This window comes from Xiphophorus couchianus, chromosome 22, assembly GCF_001444195.1.
Source record: "Xiphophorus couchianus chromosome 22, X_couchianus-1.0, whole genome shotgun sequence".
Taxonomy (NCBI): Eukaryota; Metazoa; Chordata; class Actinopteri; order Cyprinodontiformes; family Poeciliidae; genus Xiphophorus; species Xiphophorus couchianus.
The window spans coordinates 26,089,534-26,106,924 of record NC_040249.1 but is presented as its reverse complement, the minus strand read 5'-3'; the positions used below and the strand labels follow the sequence as shown (position 1 = coordinate 26,106,924).

The 17,391-nt window shown below is 40.5% G+C and overlaps 1 protein-coding gene across 12 annotated transcripts in view; it reads left to right on the top strand.

Moving 5' to 3' along the window:
• mbnl2 (muscleblind-like splicing regulator 2) overlaps positions 1-17,391 on the top strand; it is a 44,095-nt gene that overhangs the window by 12,545 nt on the left and 14,159 nt on the right. For all 12 annotated transcript variants that reach the window (XM_028006328.1, XM_028006330.1, XM_028006337.1 and 9 more), the window contains exon 3: positions 16,428-16,592. In XM_028006328.1, coding sequence (XP_027862129.1) covers positions 16,428-16,592 — 165 coding nt within the window. The remainder of the gene's footprint in view (positions 1-16,427; positions 16,593-17,391) is intronic.

Here is a 17,391-nt window from a genome sequence, read left to right as displayed (position 1 = left end):
TAAAGATCCGGTCTCACCTTGCTTGAAAATAGAACTAGAACTGCAGCTAATAATATTTCAACAGTAAAGGGTATTTAATACAAAAACACACCACACTTTTCAGATTTTTTGGATAATGTTGGCTACCATGTGATATTTACCTTAAACTTCACACATATGTTCCCTTCTGTTGGTATATCATATAAAATGTAATTAATTACATTAAGATTTATGGCTATGGCATGAAAAAAAATGGAAAAATGAATTGTTTTGCACTCAAACAATTTGATATGTTTTGCCCTTTGCTCCTTCAGAAAAACCGGTGTGGATATCTCCTGACAGCCCTGTCCCTTTAGGCTCTTCTGTACTTGTTGCGCGGTGGCCATGGCAACCGTGTCAGAGTGGTCGCTGTGGGCAGAGTGGAAGTGGGGGCTGCAGGAAATGGGCGAGAATGCCTACCTTAATGGAGTAAATGCAATCACGCCGGTCATGTGGTGATGTCACATCGACTGTGCTGCAGACATTAGCCTTTTGCTGATGCTTATCTCCTCTCTGCTCCAATTCACCCGTTTTAGCGACGAGACTGAAGCAATTTATTTGTCCTTTTTATATATTTACGTACTTTTGACAGCTTATAATTATAGCAACTATTTAGATTAGAAATAACATTTGGAAATTATTTGTAATAGCTTGAAAGTGCACCTTTTTTTTTTTTTTAAAACAAAAGAAAACAAAACAGACTGTTAATGGAAGATTAGGTGGTTAATTTAGATCCATAAAACACAGAGGGCTTTATGTTGGTTTAATATTTCTAAGCTACTTGTCACAAACTGTTTACTCAAACCGTACCAACACAAACTGCAAATGTTAATCCAGATAAACTTGTTCAGACAGAAGTCGTATTGGAAACCCTGAAGCTAATTGCTGCCAAATTTGCTCAGTGAATCCTCCGACTTGAACTGTAGGAACCCCTCCCATCTGCGCGTACTGGCGTCGTTTGGAACCTCTGAGACGCTCTGTTGGACATGAACTTTACGCCCGTGGCCTCTTGTTTTAAAAAGATGGGCTCGCCTGCATTCCTCTGTGTAATCCTCTCAAACGGGGCCACACCCTGGGCAGAGCAAACATGTGGAGGGGAATGCATGCGGCGCGGCGATCGCTGGCGTTCCCTCTGACTTGATCCTAATGTGAGGCTGCAGTGGACCCCCGGTATTCGTGGGGGTTAGCGATCAAACCCAAACAGAAATCGGAAATAAAATCAACCTTTTATTTGTATATTTTAATTCATTTACAGTTTAATATGAATATGTCACATGTTGATATAAACAAAAGTTTTGAATGAAAAAATCTTAGCCTACACCTTCTCTCAAAAGTCAGTTCAATATATAATAAGCAAGTAAGCATCAATCAACCATTCATATAGATACACCTTTAAACACAAAACAGGCAAAAATAATAGTAAAGAAAAACAGGTACATTATCTTTCTTAAAAGTAATAATTCATCTACCAGTGAATTATTACTTTTCATGTAACATTGTTTATCTCTACAATCTGTTTTCTATTTACTAAGTAACTGGAGATCCATCTATATGCAACATTTACTTAACTTTCAAGAATCTGGAATTTCATTTAAACATATTCCAAGTCTGAAAATAAAAATCACTCACGAGGGAACAGTTCAAGTTAGCAGATGTTATTTCTGTAAGATAAAAATCTTTTTTAGGAAATTTTTTTGTTTGTTTTATTACCTCATTACTGTTATGGAATTTCATAATGTCATTATGGAAAGTAAAAACAAAAAAAAAAACCTTATTTTTTTCTCCACCATGACATTCTTCCGTAATAGAATCAATTTTCGCTGCTCTTCGCCCTATGAGCCGCCTGACACACAATGGAAAGCCCGAGAACTGAAAAACTGCCCATCTGCTGTACCAATGTCTCACCTGGTCTAAGTCCACCCACTAGGTCTGAGTCATCCTCGTTTTCCATCACTCTCTCTGCTGCCCACAGTGCTGATAAAGTGCTTGATTCTCCGCCGCCCCTCCCTCCCCTCCGCGTAGAAAACGGCAGCCTAAATCAGTGCTGCAGAATCAATTCTTTCCTCACATTTGATTTCAAAGCCAGCTGGACTCAAACTGCCTTAACGCTGCAGTAGTTGCTGCTGTTGCGAGCGCCTCTGCAGCAAAGCTGAAGGCAGATCTATCGCGAGTAAGGCAGGAGACTCGCGGTGCTCTTGACCTTTCAGTAGTGGTCTCATTAATTATTGATGCATCTTTTTGATCATCACTTAGAGACAGACTCAGGTTTTCTGAGAGAGCCATTTATTTGCTTGCCTATGCGGTCTTGTCTCATCTTACATCCTTTCGAATGCATACATTGCTCAGAAAGTCAGTAGTGGCATCTAAAAAGGTCACTGATGCTAGCCACAGTATGTTAGCTACATTGCTAATATATTAATAGATATGGTGTTTAGCCTGATCTAAATTAAACATTTGGCCACAAAGACGTGTATTGATTACATCCTCCGGGCTTCCTTAATGACTTTCTCATTAGAAAAATGATGGAACTCGCTCCTAAACATGCTAACCAGTTTCCGTGCAGTCCCTGTCAACTTGAAACGGATGCACACTCTCACCTTGGGAGCTACAAACAGCTAGACAGACAGGCCCGGCTGTCTCCCAGGGGCCAACCTTTTTAATGAGACAGAGATCTTCCTAATTGGCCTCATCTAATGAGGCAACAAAAATGCAGAAATCTTTAGGGGACCTGCAGAACAATGGGTTTCTGGCACTTTCTTTGTCTAAACAACTGCTGGTCTGTGTCACAATCCAGGCCTGGCGTGACTTCTTGGTCCCCTGTGAGGACACGTGTTTGCTGAGATAAAAAAAAACGATGCATTGTCGGCATAATAAATTCCCCTCTTAACCCGTCTTGACTTGATGAGACATTAACATTATGATATTAGTGATAAACAGCAGCTAAAGCCACACACAAACAGGAAAATAAACCAAGATCAAGGACCAGGGGCGCCGTATAGGGGAGAAAGGTTATGACAATTCCAAGGGCCCCTGACCAACAGGGGGCCCTCCACAATTTTTTATTGACTGCTTCTACTGACTACTGGTCAGCAGCACCAGGCAAGAATGACTCTGACAGTTACTATGCTGCTAAGAAAAAGAATAAAGTAGGTTTTCAAAAAATAGAGAGACAGAGAGAGAAAAAGGTAAAAGTGTCAATTTGTAACCCAGTTTTCCCCCCTAGAAGTGAGTAGACTGTGTGAGATTATCAACCATTCAGCATAGTTAGCTTAGCTACAGAATACTGTTTGCCACTATTTCACCAACATTTAATGAATTAAGGAAACGAATTACCAATATTGAACTTGTACCTGTACGTTTTACCACACTTAACAGGCGAGTCAGTCAGCAGCAGCTCTAACCCTCATCCCTCCTGACCCGTCCTCTCCTAAGAGAAATTAAAGCTGCAGTATGTAACTTTTATAAAAAATTTTTTTTTTTAACATATTTGTTAAAGCTGTCATTATGTTGTGACAGTATGGCATGAGAGATGATCAGTGAACAATCTATTTCCTCTGCTTTCTGCCAGTACTATCTAGAAACAACAAATCAGAGACAGGAAAGTTTTAGTGCTGTTAATCATAATCTCATGTGGCTGCTCATCCCTATGCTGTAGCTAGCGCAGCCTGTGGTGTGTGCTCAGTCTAGTTAGCATAGCTATCAATGACAGCAGATAAACATTTTTCCTGTAGTGATAAGTTGTTTTCCCACCATTAGCACATTTAGCAGTGAATGAATGAGGATGATTGACAGCACTAAGAGTGTCCTACTGGTTCTGATTGGTCGGAACGTTGCATTACTTTAGCTAGCGATAGTAGTTCAGGGAGGAGGTAGAGGAGATTTATTGTTTTCACAGATTATCTGTCTCATAACAAACTGTCACAACATGGTGACAGTTTTAACAAATATAAAGAAAACATATTTTTTTATTAAAGTTATACAGTATAATGCATCTTGAATAAAATGCAACTTCGTAGCATTTTTTGAGAAGTCTGGATTGCTTCATCTATAATTTGCATCTTGCCTATGACTGTTGCTTGTGGGTAGAGACATTTCAGTAATCTAAAACTAATAGAAAAAATTTAAGCAACTTACTTGCATACTGTATGTCGATTGTTGCATGTAAAATTCATGAGCAGTAATATAAAGAACGCAAAGCAGTTGCCAGCCTTTAAAATTGTGATGCTTTTGATGGGTCAAATAGACTCAAAAAACTGTAACAGCAGCTGCGTGGGGTGCCCAATTAAATTTTTTGTCATGAAGCCCAAGATTCCTGGCTTCGCCCCTGTCAAGGACACATCTAAAAGTTGCAGGACATCGGCCCTTGATGACTGGAGTTCTTTGGACTTCTTTAGCTATCATATTCTGCTGACTGCCAGCTTCTAGCAGCTGAAGTTGTACGGTAAAGCACCACAACATATTGCAATCAAGTCAATTCTAAAGAATTGCAAACTCAAAAGATTTGCTTGTATGCAGTATTTGGTGGGATGTTTTAAACATCATCGTCTTTCCTGCAGCAATGGCTGCTCATTCCAGCCATACTGGGTGATGAGATCGGTGTTGGCAAGAAGCCTTTTACTTTCCCAATCGAAATCCAGATTTAGGGGTTGTTGTAGTTGAGTCATCATAACTCAGTTACTGTAAACCATTGTTTGGTATCTGATAACAGGGACTTGGACTATACGGTTATCTGCAAGGGTTAATGTAGGGTTAGACAGTTATGCACTGTCTGAGCTAGAGGGTATCGTATGCAACCCTCTCCTCCCTCTTTCCGACCACTTGACATGGTGACCATACCATCAAGGTCAACTTCAGGCCAGGACAGCAAGAGCTTGTGTTTGTGTGAGCAGAGAGAGAGAGGGTAGCGGTGTCTAAAGTTCACTGATGAAAGTGAGACGGCCGGTTTCACACCCAACAGATGCCTGCACTGGTGACCCATAGTGACAGGTGGAGGACACTAATTGGCAGCGGGCACCACCACAGGGTACGCTGGAGTCACGGCGAGTGAGAAAATGAAGGTGCGACATGAGAGTATAAGGAAAATCGAGGCAACATTCAAGAGTTGTTAAAACCGAACAAGTATGCCCTCGTTTATTGATCTCAACTGTACTTTTCAAGCAGAAGCACCTGTGCAGCTTCCTCGACTTTTCTCAGTCATGTGAAGCCTGTTTTCATTGTTTTCATTTGGGATTAGAGTCTCTTCAGCCCAGAGGAGTTAGCAGACGTCTCAGAGGCCTCATCATTGCCGCCGACAAACAACACGCCCGTCTAGGCGGCGCTGAGGCTTATTCCCCTTTGGTTTTCTAGGTGAAAATCAAGTTGATATAGTCACGGCGCTGTGAAAAATTTATTTTTCCTCTATGTGGTTCTTTTTCTGATTTGTCAAACACATTTTAATATCAAAGATAATCAAAGTAAATAGAAATTACAGTTCCCATATGATCATTTTATTCAACAAAGAAGAAAAGCTATTCAAACCAACCTGGCCTTATGTGAAATGCAGATGCGCCCTTGAATATTATACCCATTCATTTAAGCATTTGTGATTTTATTTATTTTTTCAATGGAGGAGTGTTTGCTCACTTGTTAATGGTCATGACTAAGCTGAGTTAAATCTAGGCCACTCAAAACCTTAATTTCGTTTTTGTTTTTTGGAGCTATCCTGATGTGGACTTTATGGTCTGCTTTGAATCATTGTCCTGTCGCATTTGCTAAATGTTGCGTACTTTAATTGAGATGTTTATAACAGATGGAAGCAATAAAATGAACATAGATGTTGTTCACTACTCAGGAGAGTCCAAGGTTTTACTACTTGTAGGTTTTATGTTTCTTCAACTCTTAAAAAATACTTTTACAAGGAAGATTTTCTTTTTTTTAAAATGTGAAATATGTGAGATTCTTGGATTAGCCCATATGCTGCATTTGTGCTTACTCAGATTATTTTTGCTACCGATATATTGTTAATGATCAAATAGATGCAGAGAGCATCAAGTCTAGCATAATCAAGTACTTCTCACACAAATATTAGTGTGATTTAAAATCATTACACTAGTTACCGGACTCTTGAAGACTGTAAGAAAAAAACACAAAACTGTACATCTCAACTTTTTTTTTTTTTTCTGCCAGCAACCAAAGCTTTAATCTCAAAACTGGAGAGTAAGCAGCCATGCAACATTTCTGCTCCTATCTGCTGAGTGTGTTAGAAAGAGGCTTTGATGAATAGAACTGCTCTCTCCCTTCCATCTCATTATCCTCTTTTATCTGTTGTATGGATTTACACAACTCTTCAACACTCCTAGACTTGCTGTCGATGCCGTCAAGGTGTAGCACGGACCTCTCCATTTACGTGTTATCCCAAATTGTTCGCTCGCTAGTCACTCGAGTAGTTTTGTTTAGTTTCAGCTTTGTTCATTAAGGAGTGTTTGAAATCTGTTTGTAAATGTAAAAAATGAGGGAATTGAAGTGAGACCTTTCTGCTGTGTCCCTCTTGGGGGATGCGACACAGTTCTTTCCAAAGTGGGCCATCAACACCATCTAACCTACTTCTGTGGACTCTTTCACCAGTTTGACATTGCCTGTAAGCTGCGGGACTTGCAGAGAGAAAGTAAGACAATCATCTCATTTTAAATATTCAGATGCAGGCAAATTTGTTGGCACCCCAAGAAAAGACGTGTAAAAGAGCCTAAAAATGAACAATAATAAGCTTTCACTGTAGTATCGTAATCTAACCCTGAAAAATTCTAGCTACAGGGTGACCCTCTACGCATTGATGCCTGCTTGTATGTGCAGATTAAATAAGCTCTAGAGGGTGGGTTTCATGTCTCAGCAGGTCACAGATGATCAGATTAACTGAAGCAGGACTCCGGCGTCTGGCTGGATTAGCAGGTGTCTCACAATGGGGCCATTGCCGCCACAGCTCTCAAAAAACGCAGAGATTCGGAGCTGGCGTTGTACTGTTATGGAAAAAGTTAATTGCCAATTTCCACTAGGTGAAAGTCACTAACAAGGTGTCTGCACATTTCTTAAAAAGTTTAACTTTATACATCTAAAGTGAAGGCCTTAAACTGTCTTAAGTTAATTTAAAAAAAATCTAAGTTGGTCTTTGATACGCTAATTACAGGTCCGATGTTGTGGCAGGACTATTCAAGCTTCTATGTAGTTTTTTTTCCCTTCTCTTCTTTTTTAGGCAAAAATGACTCAAGGCGCGCAGGAAGTAGCTGCTAATATACACTTGCTAGATAGCTATCTAGACTTAGACTTAGACTTGTACTTTATTGATCCTTTGGGAAGACTCCCTCAGGAAATCTAGCTACCTTTTTTGTGTCTATCATTGGTGCATATATCCAGTTGGCTGGGCGATATTTGTTTTTTGTTTATAGTTTGTTTATAGTTTTTTTGGCTTCAAATTTTATTCAAAAAGGCCTTACATTTGACTTGCTAAAACCGGCAGATCCCCTGCAGTACATCAACTAGCAGCTAAATTATGTTTTTCCCTCTATTTTGCAGTAAAATAAAAACTCCATTGATGGACAATATTCTAAACCGTAGCTCTTAGTGTAAGTGTTAAGCCTGGAATGGTTGTTAAATCACCTAACATTCAGCAGAAATATTAGTCTCAAGCTTGTTTTCATCCTGTATTGCACCGTTCTTTGAAGTATCACTTGGAATTCAATAAGTGCCTGACCTGAGTTAGCTGATCACAAGCACCAAGAGTCGGTGCTGCATGATGATAACACAGGCATGTGATCTTCAGCTGATGCACACCCCTCTCTGCTGCTATTCTGAGACGTTACCGCACAGACTTACTGGGAAAAAAACAATGCAATCAAAGAAATGGCTGGTGAAACGTTAAAGATGGTGGAGATTTTGCTGCTTCAGATACTTGGTACACACTTCAGCTTTTGAGGTGTGTGTGCTTTTAGTGAGGAAAGATGTGGTGATATCCAGGACAAACAAGAAGAACATTGCAATATAGTTTATTACGCCTCAATCTCACCCTTCTGTTTCTGTCTCCGTTTTTTTTAATCCTTTGGTAATCTCAGGCGTGTAAGCAACAGTGCCACTCCTTCATCTGTGGGATTACAACTGGTGAAACAAAGACACTTAATTACCACTGATGCAATGTCTTATGTGTCTGCTTTAAGTGTGGGTGAAAGGAAATGTAGTTTCAATTGTACCGGGTCTGCTGTGTGATATTATGTTTGTGTCCTGTCTTATTATTTTTAATAGCAGTGTAGTTTCATCGGCAGGCAGACATACCTGTGTACAGCATAATTAAACCTGAAATGAGCCTGGCGCTGGGCTTTTACAGCAGCTTTGTTTTTACATTTAAATGACTAGCGCTTACCCAGTGCTCAACATTGATCTTTGATCTCCATTACCAGTCGAAATGTAAGCAAAAAGCTTTCGGCTATCATTTCAAAATGGATTTTCAGTGTTTCCTGCAGTCCTGGGGCAGCAGCGCTTTGAACAGACCCATTAGTTCAAACCAATCCATTAGAGCCAGGCAAAAACAAAACAAAATCCTCAAGAGGAGGCTTTCTCTGTCTTGGAGGATGAAGGAGATCCCTGTCCATGTGCACCCAGGACCGCACTACTTAACCGGGACCTTTTTCGGTCTTCTGAGCACAGAAGTGCTGGTGTCCCATGGATGGGAGGCTTGCTTCAAAGTGGTTTCCAGGTGAGCAGCTACAGGGCATCCCATAAGCACCAGTTGGTATCTGTGCAAAGTCTTTGAGTAAATTGAACCAGGACAGGAGGAGGGTATGATCATCAAGAACAAGTGATGGTCAGGGACAAACATCCGTCCGTCCATTTAATTGCTGTCCGTTCGTGCACGTCTATCCTTTCATTTAATTTGCACATCCATCCATCCATACGTACTTACATACATTTAATTTCTTTCTGTCCATCTTTCTTTTCTCCTTCCTTCCTTTCTTACTATCTTCCTTCCTCCCATTTTTAAAGCCTGACCACGGCCGTAACTCTTAAGAACTCTAGGAATTTAATAGTGTAAAAAACATGAAGTAGCTTTTCACACTATCTGAACCTAATCTTGGTTCAGATATGGACATAAGATTAGTACACCTATACTAAGAACAGAACAGGAGACGGGATAAAAAGGTCTAAAATAGGCAATCCAGGAGCAACTGTTTTCTGCGTGAGAAATGTAAATGTAAATCACCAACACCTGGAACCTGGATCTCCTTAGTGTCTGTATGGCTAGAAGAGCTTCTATGTGGATATTTATAGCCACTCATACAAACATCTGTAAGCAAAACATCAAGCACAATACAGAACAGCGTGAAACAGGTTTTTGTGCTATTTTTTAACATGGCAACTGACCTGCAGGGTAGACATAAATGGCACACTACAGAGACAGGCACTGAAGTACACCGAGACGACCGAGATATGAGAAGATTCGGAAGGAAGGAATACAGGAGGTTCTTCGGCTATGCTGGAAGGAGATTACACATTTCAAAGGTTTCATGTCAGAAAGATTTGCGTCCGCTCCTCACAGAGGCCTTCCGTTTGCACATAAAGGTATCGTGGCCTTGTGTGTCTGCGGCGGAGTCACAGTGCCACCTGAAAACCAGCCACTTTTGCTGATTTCAGTATTCTTGTCTGCAGGTACTGCTCCCTTAGAGAAAACGTTACTCTGTCGTCTTTAACTAGGAAAAGGCTCGCTTTTTAGTGCTGACCCTGCTTATTTGTAAGCTCTTTCTTTGGGATCGTCCTTTCTGGACAGCATCTTGCCAATAATGTCAGACAGACTCTCATTGATCAAGTCATCACTGTTAAGACACCAGGACTAAGATATGCAAAGCTAAAGGAATAAACCGAAGGCGTACTGTGGAATTAAATGCGCACACACAGACATTGCAGATTCCCTAGGTGTTTTGCAATGCGTCAATATTGTTTCTTAGGTTGAAGTGAGAAAGAAAGCAATTGCTCCTTTTATGCATATTCATCTTGGAAACGCACCAGGACACCAGCCTTCTTATTAAGTCCTACTAGAAGCACAGCGGTGCAATACGAAGGCGTTCCCAGTCACGTTTACGAGGACTTTTACAGCTCCTCCGTCAGCGGCGGCCTGTCTTTCTGTCTTGGGCAGACCTTAAAATAAAGCACCCATTGAGGGAGGAAAATGCAAATGTTACAGTGGTGAAGGGAGAGGCCCACAACTGAAGCGCTATTCTGCAGAGCAGGGTGGAAGACTGGACCTCTGTGTCTGCGCCACCCACAGACACACAACGGCCATCGCTCTGACCATTCACTGATGAAGGAGATGGCGGGGGGTCGCGGAAAGGCCTTCTAGCCAGAGATATGGCTACGTTCCACCTCTCCAACGAGCTTCCCTGAATGCAGCTGGATAGTTGTTGAGGAATTCCACTGAAAGACAAGCAGATGGACATGGAATCAGCCTGAAAACATTTCTTTGCTTCTTTTAGTCCAGCAGGGATCAAGGGCCCCCGCGCATCCTTAAAGTCTTAAATTCCTGTGTCTAAAATAATGTCTCAAATTCTTAAAACAATTTGAGTTGCCATTTTTTCCCCTCATTGCATTCTGCTACTCAAGGCAGTTGTGGCTTCTGCTGATTAGCTGCCAGTAAACCCTTGCTTGCTAGTTAGGTAGCTAACTGTCAACAAACAAGGAGCGACAAACGGCAGTGACAGGCAAAAGTCACTGGCACTTGGGATGAAACCCAATAAAAGGGACACAACAGCTACGAAAGCTGAACATTTTTCAACTTTGTCGCATCAAGTCCACTTCTACTTGTACAAGCACAAAATTTCACAAGTTTTGCTATTCTTGATTGTAATACAGCAGGATCTTAAATATTGGTCTTAAATGTCATTCAAGGTGGCATTACAAAGTCTTAAATTTGTCTTGCTGAAACCTACTAATACCTTGAAAATGGCTGTCTGAACATGTTTACTTAGAGCTAAACATTTTTTAACTATGGAAAGATATAACTGACCAGGTGCGCTTGTCAGATGAGCCTTTTAGTTGTGGAAAACTAACACTCTGAACACGGTACCTTCACATTGACACATGGTGGTGGCACCATCATTCATTCCCTTCAGGTTTTCTCCCAGCTGGAGCTAAAATAAATCCAAATATCACAGTCCGTTCAGCTAAATACTGTGATATCTATGTCATGTTTGAGGAGATATAATGTCCCTCTCTTCCCTCCATCACAGGTTGTTTTTTTTGTCTCCCCACGGCAGCGTGTTTGCAATGATAAATGTTTGCCTTGTTTGCTTTCTTTTCTGTGCCCCCATCTGTGCATTGGCGAAATCTAAATCGCTGCAGTAGCTGACAACAAAGATCTGTCATTGTATATTAGAGCGAATTCTGGTTATTAAGAAATTCATGGTTTGAACACACTAGTGAAGAACCAGGCAGTAGCAGAAACATTGGGCAGATTTTATTCCACCTTTAAAGATTAAACAAGTCACTTTCTTAAGTTCTAAAAATAAGCACAATTATGTGTATGAGTTGATTTTCTAAATTATAACTGAGCTAGATGTTGTGAGCAGCTTTCCCTGTCAGGAAGCACCTGATCGTTTATCTTTGATCACTCCCTCCTTGACGTTTGTTTCTCCCCGCCATGCAAGGGGGTGATTATCCAATCTAAATCACAGCAGTTATTAACCCATCCCAAAACATGGATCATTGCGTCCGTACACATGGGAGACACCGTGATGCCTACGATAATAAGCAGCCGCGTGAGCAGGCCCTTGGTAAAAGGTGTAATTTCACCTTGTAGCTATGGCTACACCTAAGGTGGCTGCGTGAACCGCTGAGGTGTTCTCAGCCATTCTTTTCATAAACAGCTGCTTGAAGCCAGAGCACACCGTGAATGGATTTATGGTGGTTTTTAATATAGCATTTTAGTTTGTTTGTAGCTTTGTAGATTATAATTTGAGTTTCCACTTTTATCTGTGCCTGCATAACATAGATTTTCTTCACTTTTCTTTTGTTTATGCTGTATGAAATGGTAGCATTTCATAAAATACCTTCTGCCATTTTAAATGTCAATAAAAAGTTCTAAATTATTGTCTTATTCAGGAAATTAGAATATACGCCCTATTCACAGTACCTTTAAGGAGGTATTAAACTTAGGATTATTATTAAGCCCAGATTTTTGTTTTTAAAAATTATTTTTCATTGGGGTGACACAGTTTTCTTATTTTAAATGTCACGTTTTCAGTAATGTAATTGGAAAATCACTCTATTTAACAGTAGTAAAGGCTTTTACTTATTCATTAGTTTATAATTAAATCTATATGATGGGTTTCACTAGTGATAAAGTTCTTAAAATAAATTGACTGTTCAATAATATTCAAATTTATTGAATAAGTCTGTACTTGTATTTGTTTTGTATGATGACATCCTGCAAATTTCAGTAAATTATAAACTTTTAGAGTAATTATTCAGATGTATTTGAAATTGGTACTCTTCCTGTTTCCCTGGGGAGTGAATATAACGTAACACTCTTCAAAGTGGAAAAGAATCGAGCACTAACTAACTAACTAACCAACTAACTAACTCAAATTTACAGTTGGGTTTAAAACGATTTGAAGTATAATTCTGACTTATTTTAGCCAGCCTGCACAGTGAAAATGATGCTAATAGACATTTAAAAAAAATCTCCACTCTGTTGCATCTTGTGATCATAAATCTCCATAGCAACAACTAATTTTTGGGCTTATCATCTGAACGTACTGTAGTTACGCCCTGTAGCAGCCAATAATGAAATAACAGCCAATGGCTTAATAATTTGCGCCATTTTAAACATATTAAAGCCAATAACATAATAACTGGCCAAAAATGTAATGAGGTTTTTGGGCCAATAATATAATCGCTTTCTGGCAATACGTTGTTATAGTAATAGGTTATTTGGGCAGTATGCTGAAATCCTTTGAAAACAAAATAACTGCAGCAGATAGTGTAATAATACATGAATAGTGCTTCATTTCCTGAAAATAGAAGGTTTTAGGGCAATTTGCGCATTTCAAATAGGCTCGCTCTCTAATTACGGCTTAATTAGCAAATTTAAGAATGAATTTGATATGCAGATTCCTTATTTAGAGTATTGTTTCTTTTCTTACACATTTAACTTAATTACATCTCAAGACGAATATGTTTGATGTATAGATATGATAGTTAGATCAGTGTGTTAAAGAGCTTTAAAGTGTTATTTTCTCAAGAACATTATTAAATGATTCATAATATTGCAAAAAGTATTAACTAAGAAAAACTTGAACGCTTTCACTATACAATATTTGACTGGCAAACAATATTTGTCCATATATGGGTGTGTCATTTTTTTTTCATCTTAACCTTTGACTTGACAATAACCAAATAAAACACAGTGAAGACCAATGTTTTTCTCCGATCACTGATTGTCATAATATAACATTAGGATTATTATTACGGTGGCAGCCCCTCAGACAAAGGAAGAGAGGAACAATAGAAATTTATACAAAGACCGGAGCAGTTTGAGATGGCTGTCAAACCACATGCTTGAAGTCGAGGTGGTTTTCCGGTAAAAAGCCTGCACTTAGTGAGATTTGAACCACTCTCCCAAGTCTCTTCACCGCAGTTTTACTTTGTCGCTTCAAACGGGGAATAATGATGAGCAATTCCACGAAGCAGCTCTCTCGCCGTCTCTGGCTACAAACAGAATACAGGCCAAAGATAAGAGTAGCTGCCTTCCTTCTGAGTCTACCTAAGTTCATCAGGAGGGTCTTGGGTTTGTTTTGATCCCTGCAGGGCGCTATGGCGACGGCGTGCTTCCCCGCAGCCTTGATCTGGGATGATGTCCAGAGCGCAGCTTCAGCACCGGCACCAGCTCCCCTTTCTCACACCCTCCCACACGGTTTCCACCCGCACACTTGCACCAGCCTACGCTTTTTTTCTGGTGCCCGCTGATGCGCGAGGCCGCCGCATCATTTCATGGAGCAAATCACGAGGCTCCAATTATTACTTCTTTTTTTTTTCTTTCTCTTTTTGCTTTCAGTTGCCGGGTTAAACGGGTGACTTTATTCCTCTGTTTTGAAGAAGTCTGAGCAGACGCTCCGGATTTCTGTGCACACACGTGTGTGCATGTGAGACTTGCTAGTGATTTAGTATGTGTGTGTGTGTGGGAAGGTGTGATGGCGCGTGTGCGCGAAGCATGGAGGAGGAGTGCGGGCGTATCGGTGGCTCACTGCAGTCGTTGAGGCTACCTCAGCATCATTACAGCAGAGTTCATAGGTCACACAGGTGTAGAAACATTAACGTTCAGACCTTTTAAGTGAAAAGCTACTGTAACGTCGCCGACGGTGTTTGAGGCTCTGCGGGCTGCTTTTAATATCACTCCTGCAGCACAAGAAAGGCCTTTTTTTTTTTTTTTTACTTCTCCCCTCGATGAGACTTGGAGAGTGTCGGCTGTTTGCACTGCGAAACAGGATTATACCTAGAGCTGTGCTTGATTAAAAGTATTTTTTCTGTTTGTCTGCCCACGTATCGTAGAGGAAGAACAAAGCTCTGGAGCAGGTTGAGCATCAGCACCAAATCCCTGTCACAGCATTACTGAGCTACCAAATGTGAACAGAAATAATCCATATTGTTCTTCTGTTCATTTGCGTCAAACTCCCATGAGAGGCATCCGTAACGCTAGTTGGAATTGTCCCACAGAAGTGTGATTTGCATTTTAATATAACCCTAATTATTACGACCTGACTAGAGCGGTCTCTCTACTTTGATTTGGACTCTATTGGTTGAATGGAAAATGAATTTGCTAATAGTGACATCCTGAAGGAAAACCTGTGAAAGGCTGCAAAAGTCAGTCAGAGGCTTCTTCAGATTAACTGGAAGGCTGACTGCTACTGGAGTACTTCCTGCCTTCATGAAATTTAATTTCCCTTTGAGATGGATAAATTATTTTTAAACATAGTGACATGAACATTTGTTTTGTCAAATAATTTGCATTTTTCTTTTCTGTTTATACACATTTCTGTTTTGACTCCATTTTTGAATAAATAAGGACTGTTCCATTGAATAAAGCGTATTTAGAATGTTTTTTATGTCTTTCTTTGTTTTAAGACCTAAATATAGGATTGGAATTGGAAGCTGAATTTCAACTGGAATAGAGCTGGAAAATAAAAACAAAGGATCTTCCATTTAAAAATTAACAAAAATGTTCTCAGCATGAACAAAACAATGTAATAAAAAATATGTTATTTTTGTTGTGCGTTTTGCGGTTCCAAATACATTTGTTTTCGCTGGAACGAGGGCCGAGATGGATTGGAAAGGTAGCTGACGAATGTTTGTATCATAGTTTATTTATGGCCTAGTCAAAGCCCAGACCTAAATCTAAATGTGGCATGAATCACAAAAAGTCCTATTTTGTGATTATCAAGTAAATAAATAAATTGTGAGAACTTCTTTTGTGTCCTGTTGCTTTGTGTGACGCGTTCAGAACACACACACGCACGCGAGTAATTAAACTCAGTCATTACCGATCAGAGCGTTGACACTGGGCAGGCCTGTCATATTTCCTCATAAGAGGAAATTAGCGGGATTGCGATGAGAGGGGATGCTGCTAATTGGGACACGGTGCTGAGGCTGCTCTGTGTCACGGAGTTAAGAGGTATTTAGACAGAGCAGCAGACCTCCTCACGCTACACTGATTCTAATTTATCTCTGCTTCCCTTTTCCCTCTTTCACATTAGCCAAGACCCGCCGTGTCATGCCTGCCATGTCGTGTCCTCTCCCTCTCTGTCTCGTGTCTAATCCATATCAGTCCACTCTGCGTGCCTGCACCCAGATTTCCTTCCCATCTTCCCTCATGTCAGCTCCTCTCATTCTTGCATTTATCTCTTCGTGGTGGTGGATCATCATGTGTAGCCACTGGCCTCTGCTTTGACAGACTAATTGTGTTCGTCTGCCGGGATTTCAGTGAGGCCGACCCTTCGTACAACCACATCTGTCCGACTTTCAGATGCGTTTCCGAGATTGACAAGAACAAGAGTTCCAACCTTTGTCCTTCTTTGTCGTCCTCGTTTTTCCCGTCTGCCCCGACGACTTGGTGGGCGACGTGTTTGTGATGAAAGCGCCACCAACACCAAGCAGAAATAACAAGCTGGCAAATCAAATGCAGTTTTTTTTTTTCTTTAATCTTTTAAAATGAGAAAAAAATGCTTCTTTACGGAGAGACCAAAAGCTTCTGTTCCACTGGATTGACACAAAGTTCCTCTTGTGATCTTTTCACGTTCGGTATAAATATTTATGCTACCAGCTTTTGCGTAACGCTTTAGGTTCTGTTTTGAAAATCTTTTCCAACTTTTCTTTCTTTTTTGCGTGTTCTTCGTTTTCAGGGACGCTGCACGCGAGAGAACTGTAAATACCTCCACCCGCCGGCTCACCTGAAGACCCAGCTGGAGATCAATGGCCGGAACAACCTGATCCAGCAGAAGACGGCGGCCGCCATGTTGGCTCAGCAGATGCAGTTCATGATCCCCGGAACAACCATGCAGCCCGTGGTCAGTGCAGAAAAAAAATAATTTAAAAAGAAAGAATGACACACACTGACTCTGCTGTCAGGCTCAAAAGCCATTAGAAATATTGTTGCTCTAACGCCGGGAGCTGCTCTGCCAGGTGTGGATGTTTTCAACTGCATCTGTGTACACCCAGGCGTGACTAAAGCAGAACATGTCTGCGCAGCGAAATCTTTCCAGGATGCACAGAGGTTGAAGAAAAAAAGAAAAACAAAGCAACCTTTTTTCTCACTTTTCGCTCTTACTGCGTCCTCTTTGAAACATACCCCTCTCCTTTACCCCTGCCATCTTTCTACCCGTCATCGATCCCTCCACCTTTCCTCTCCTCTTCCTCAACCACAGTTCTGTACAGCTGCACCTGATATTTTTCACTGAAGGACATTAAATCAGAATAAACTTTTAACTTTTTATAATATTTTGGCTAATTTATTGCTATTCCCCCACATGATTTTAAACAAGAAAGAAGTTCTTGTTTAAAATCGTGGTTGTTGTGAATTACCCTATGAGAAGCTTGGAAAGTCACAGCATCAATATTAGTAATTAGCAAAATCTCGCTCATTATTCTGACATTTAGCAAACAGACATCATTTTTGACCTGCTTAATGTCAGACAGTAAAAAAAACAACAAAGGGTTCAATCTACTTTTCTGTAGAGTAAATATCAGGTTCCAGGTGTTTCCTCATCTCTTTTCTCTCTTTCTTCTCAACATTTCACATCTCATCATTCTTCAGTGCCTTGCATTTTACTCGAGAACCCTGCAAAGAGAAACCTCTGATCTCATCTC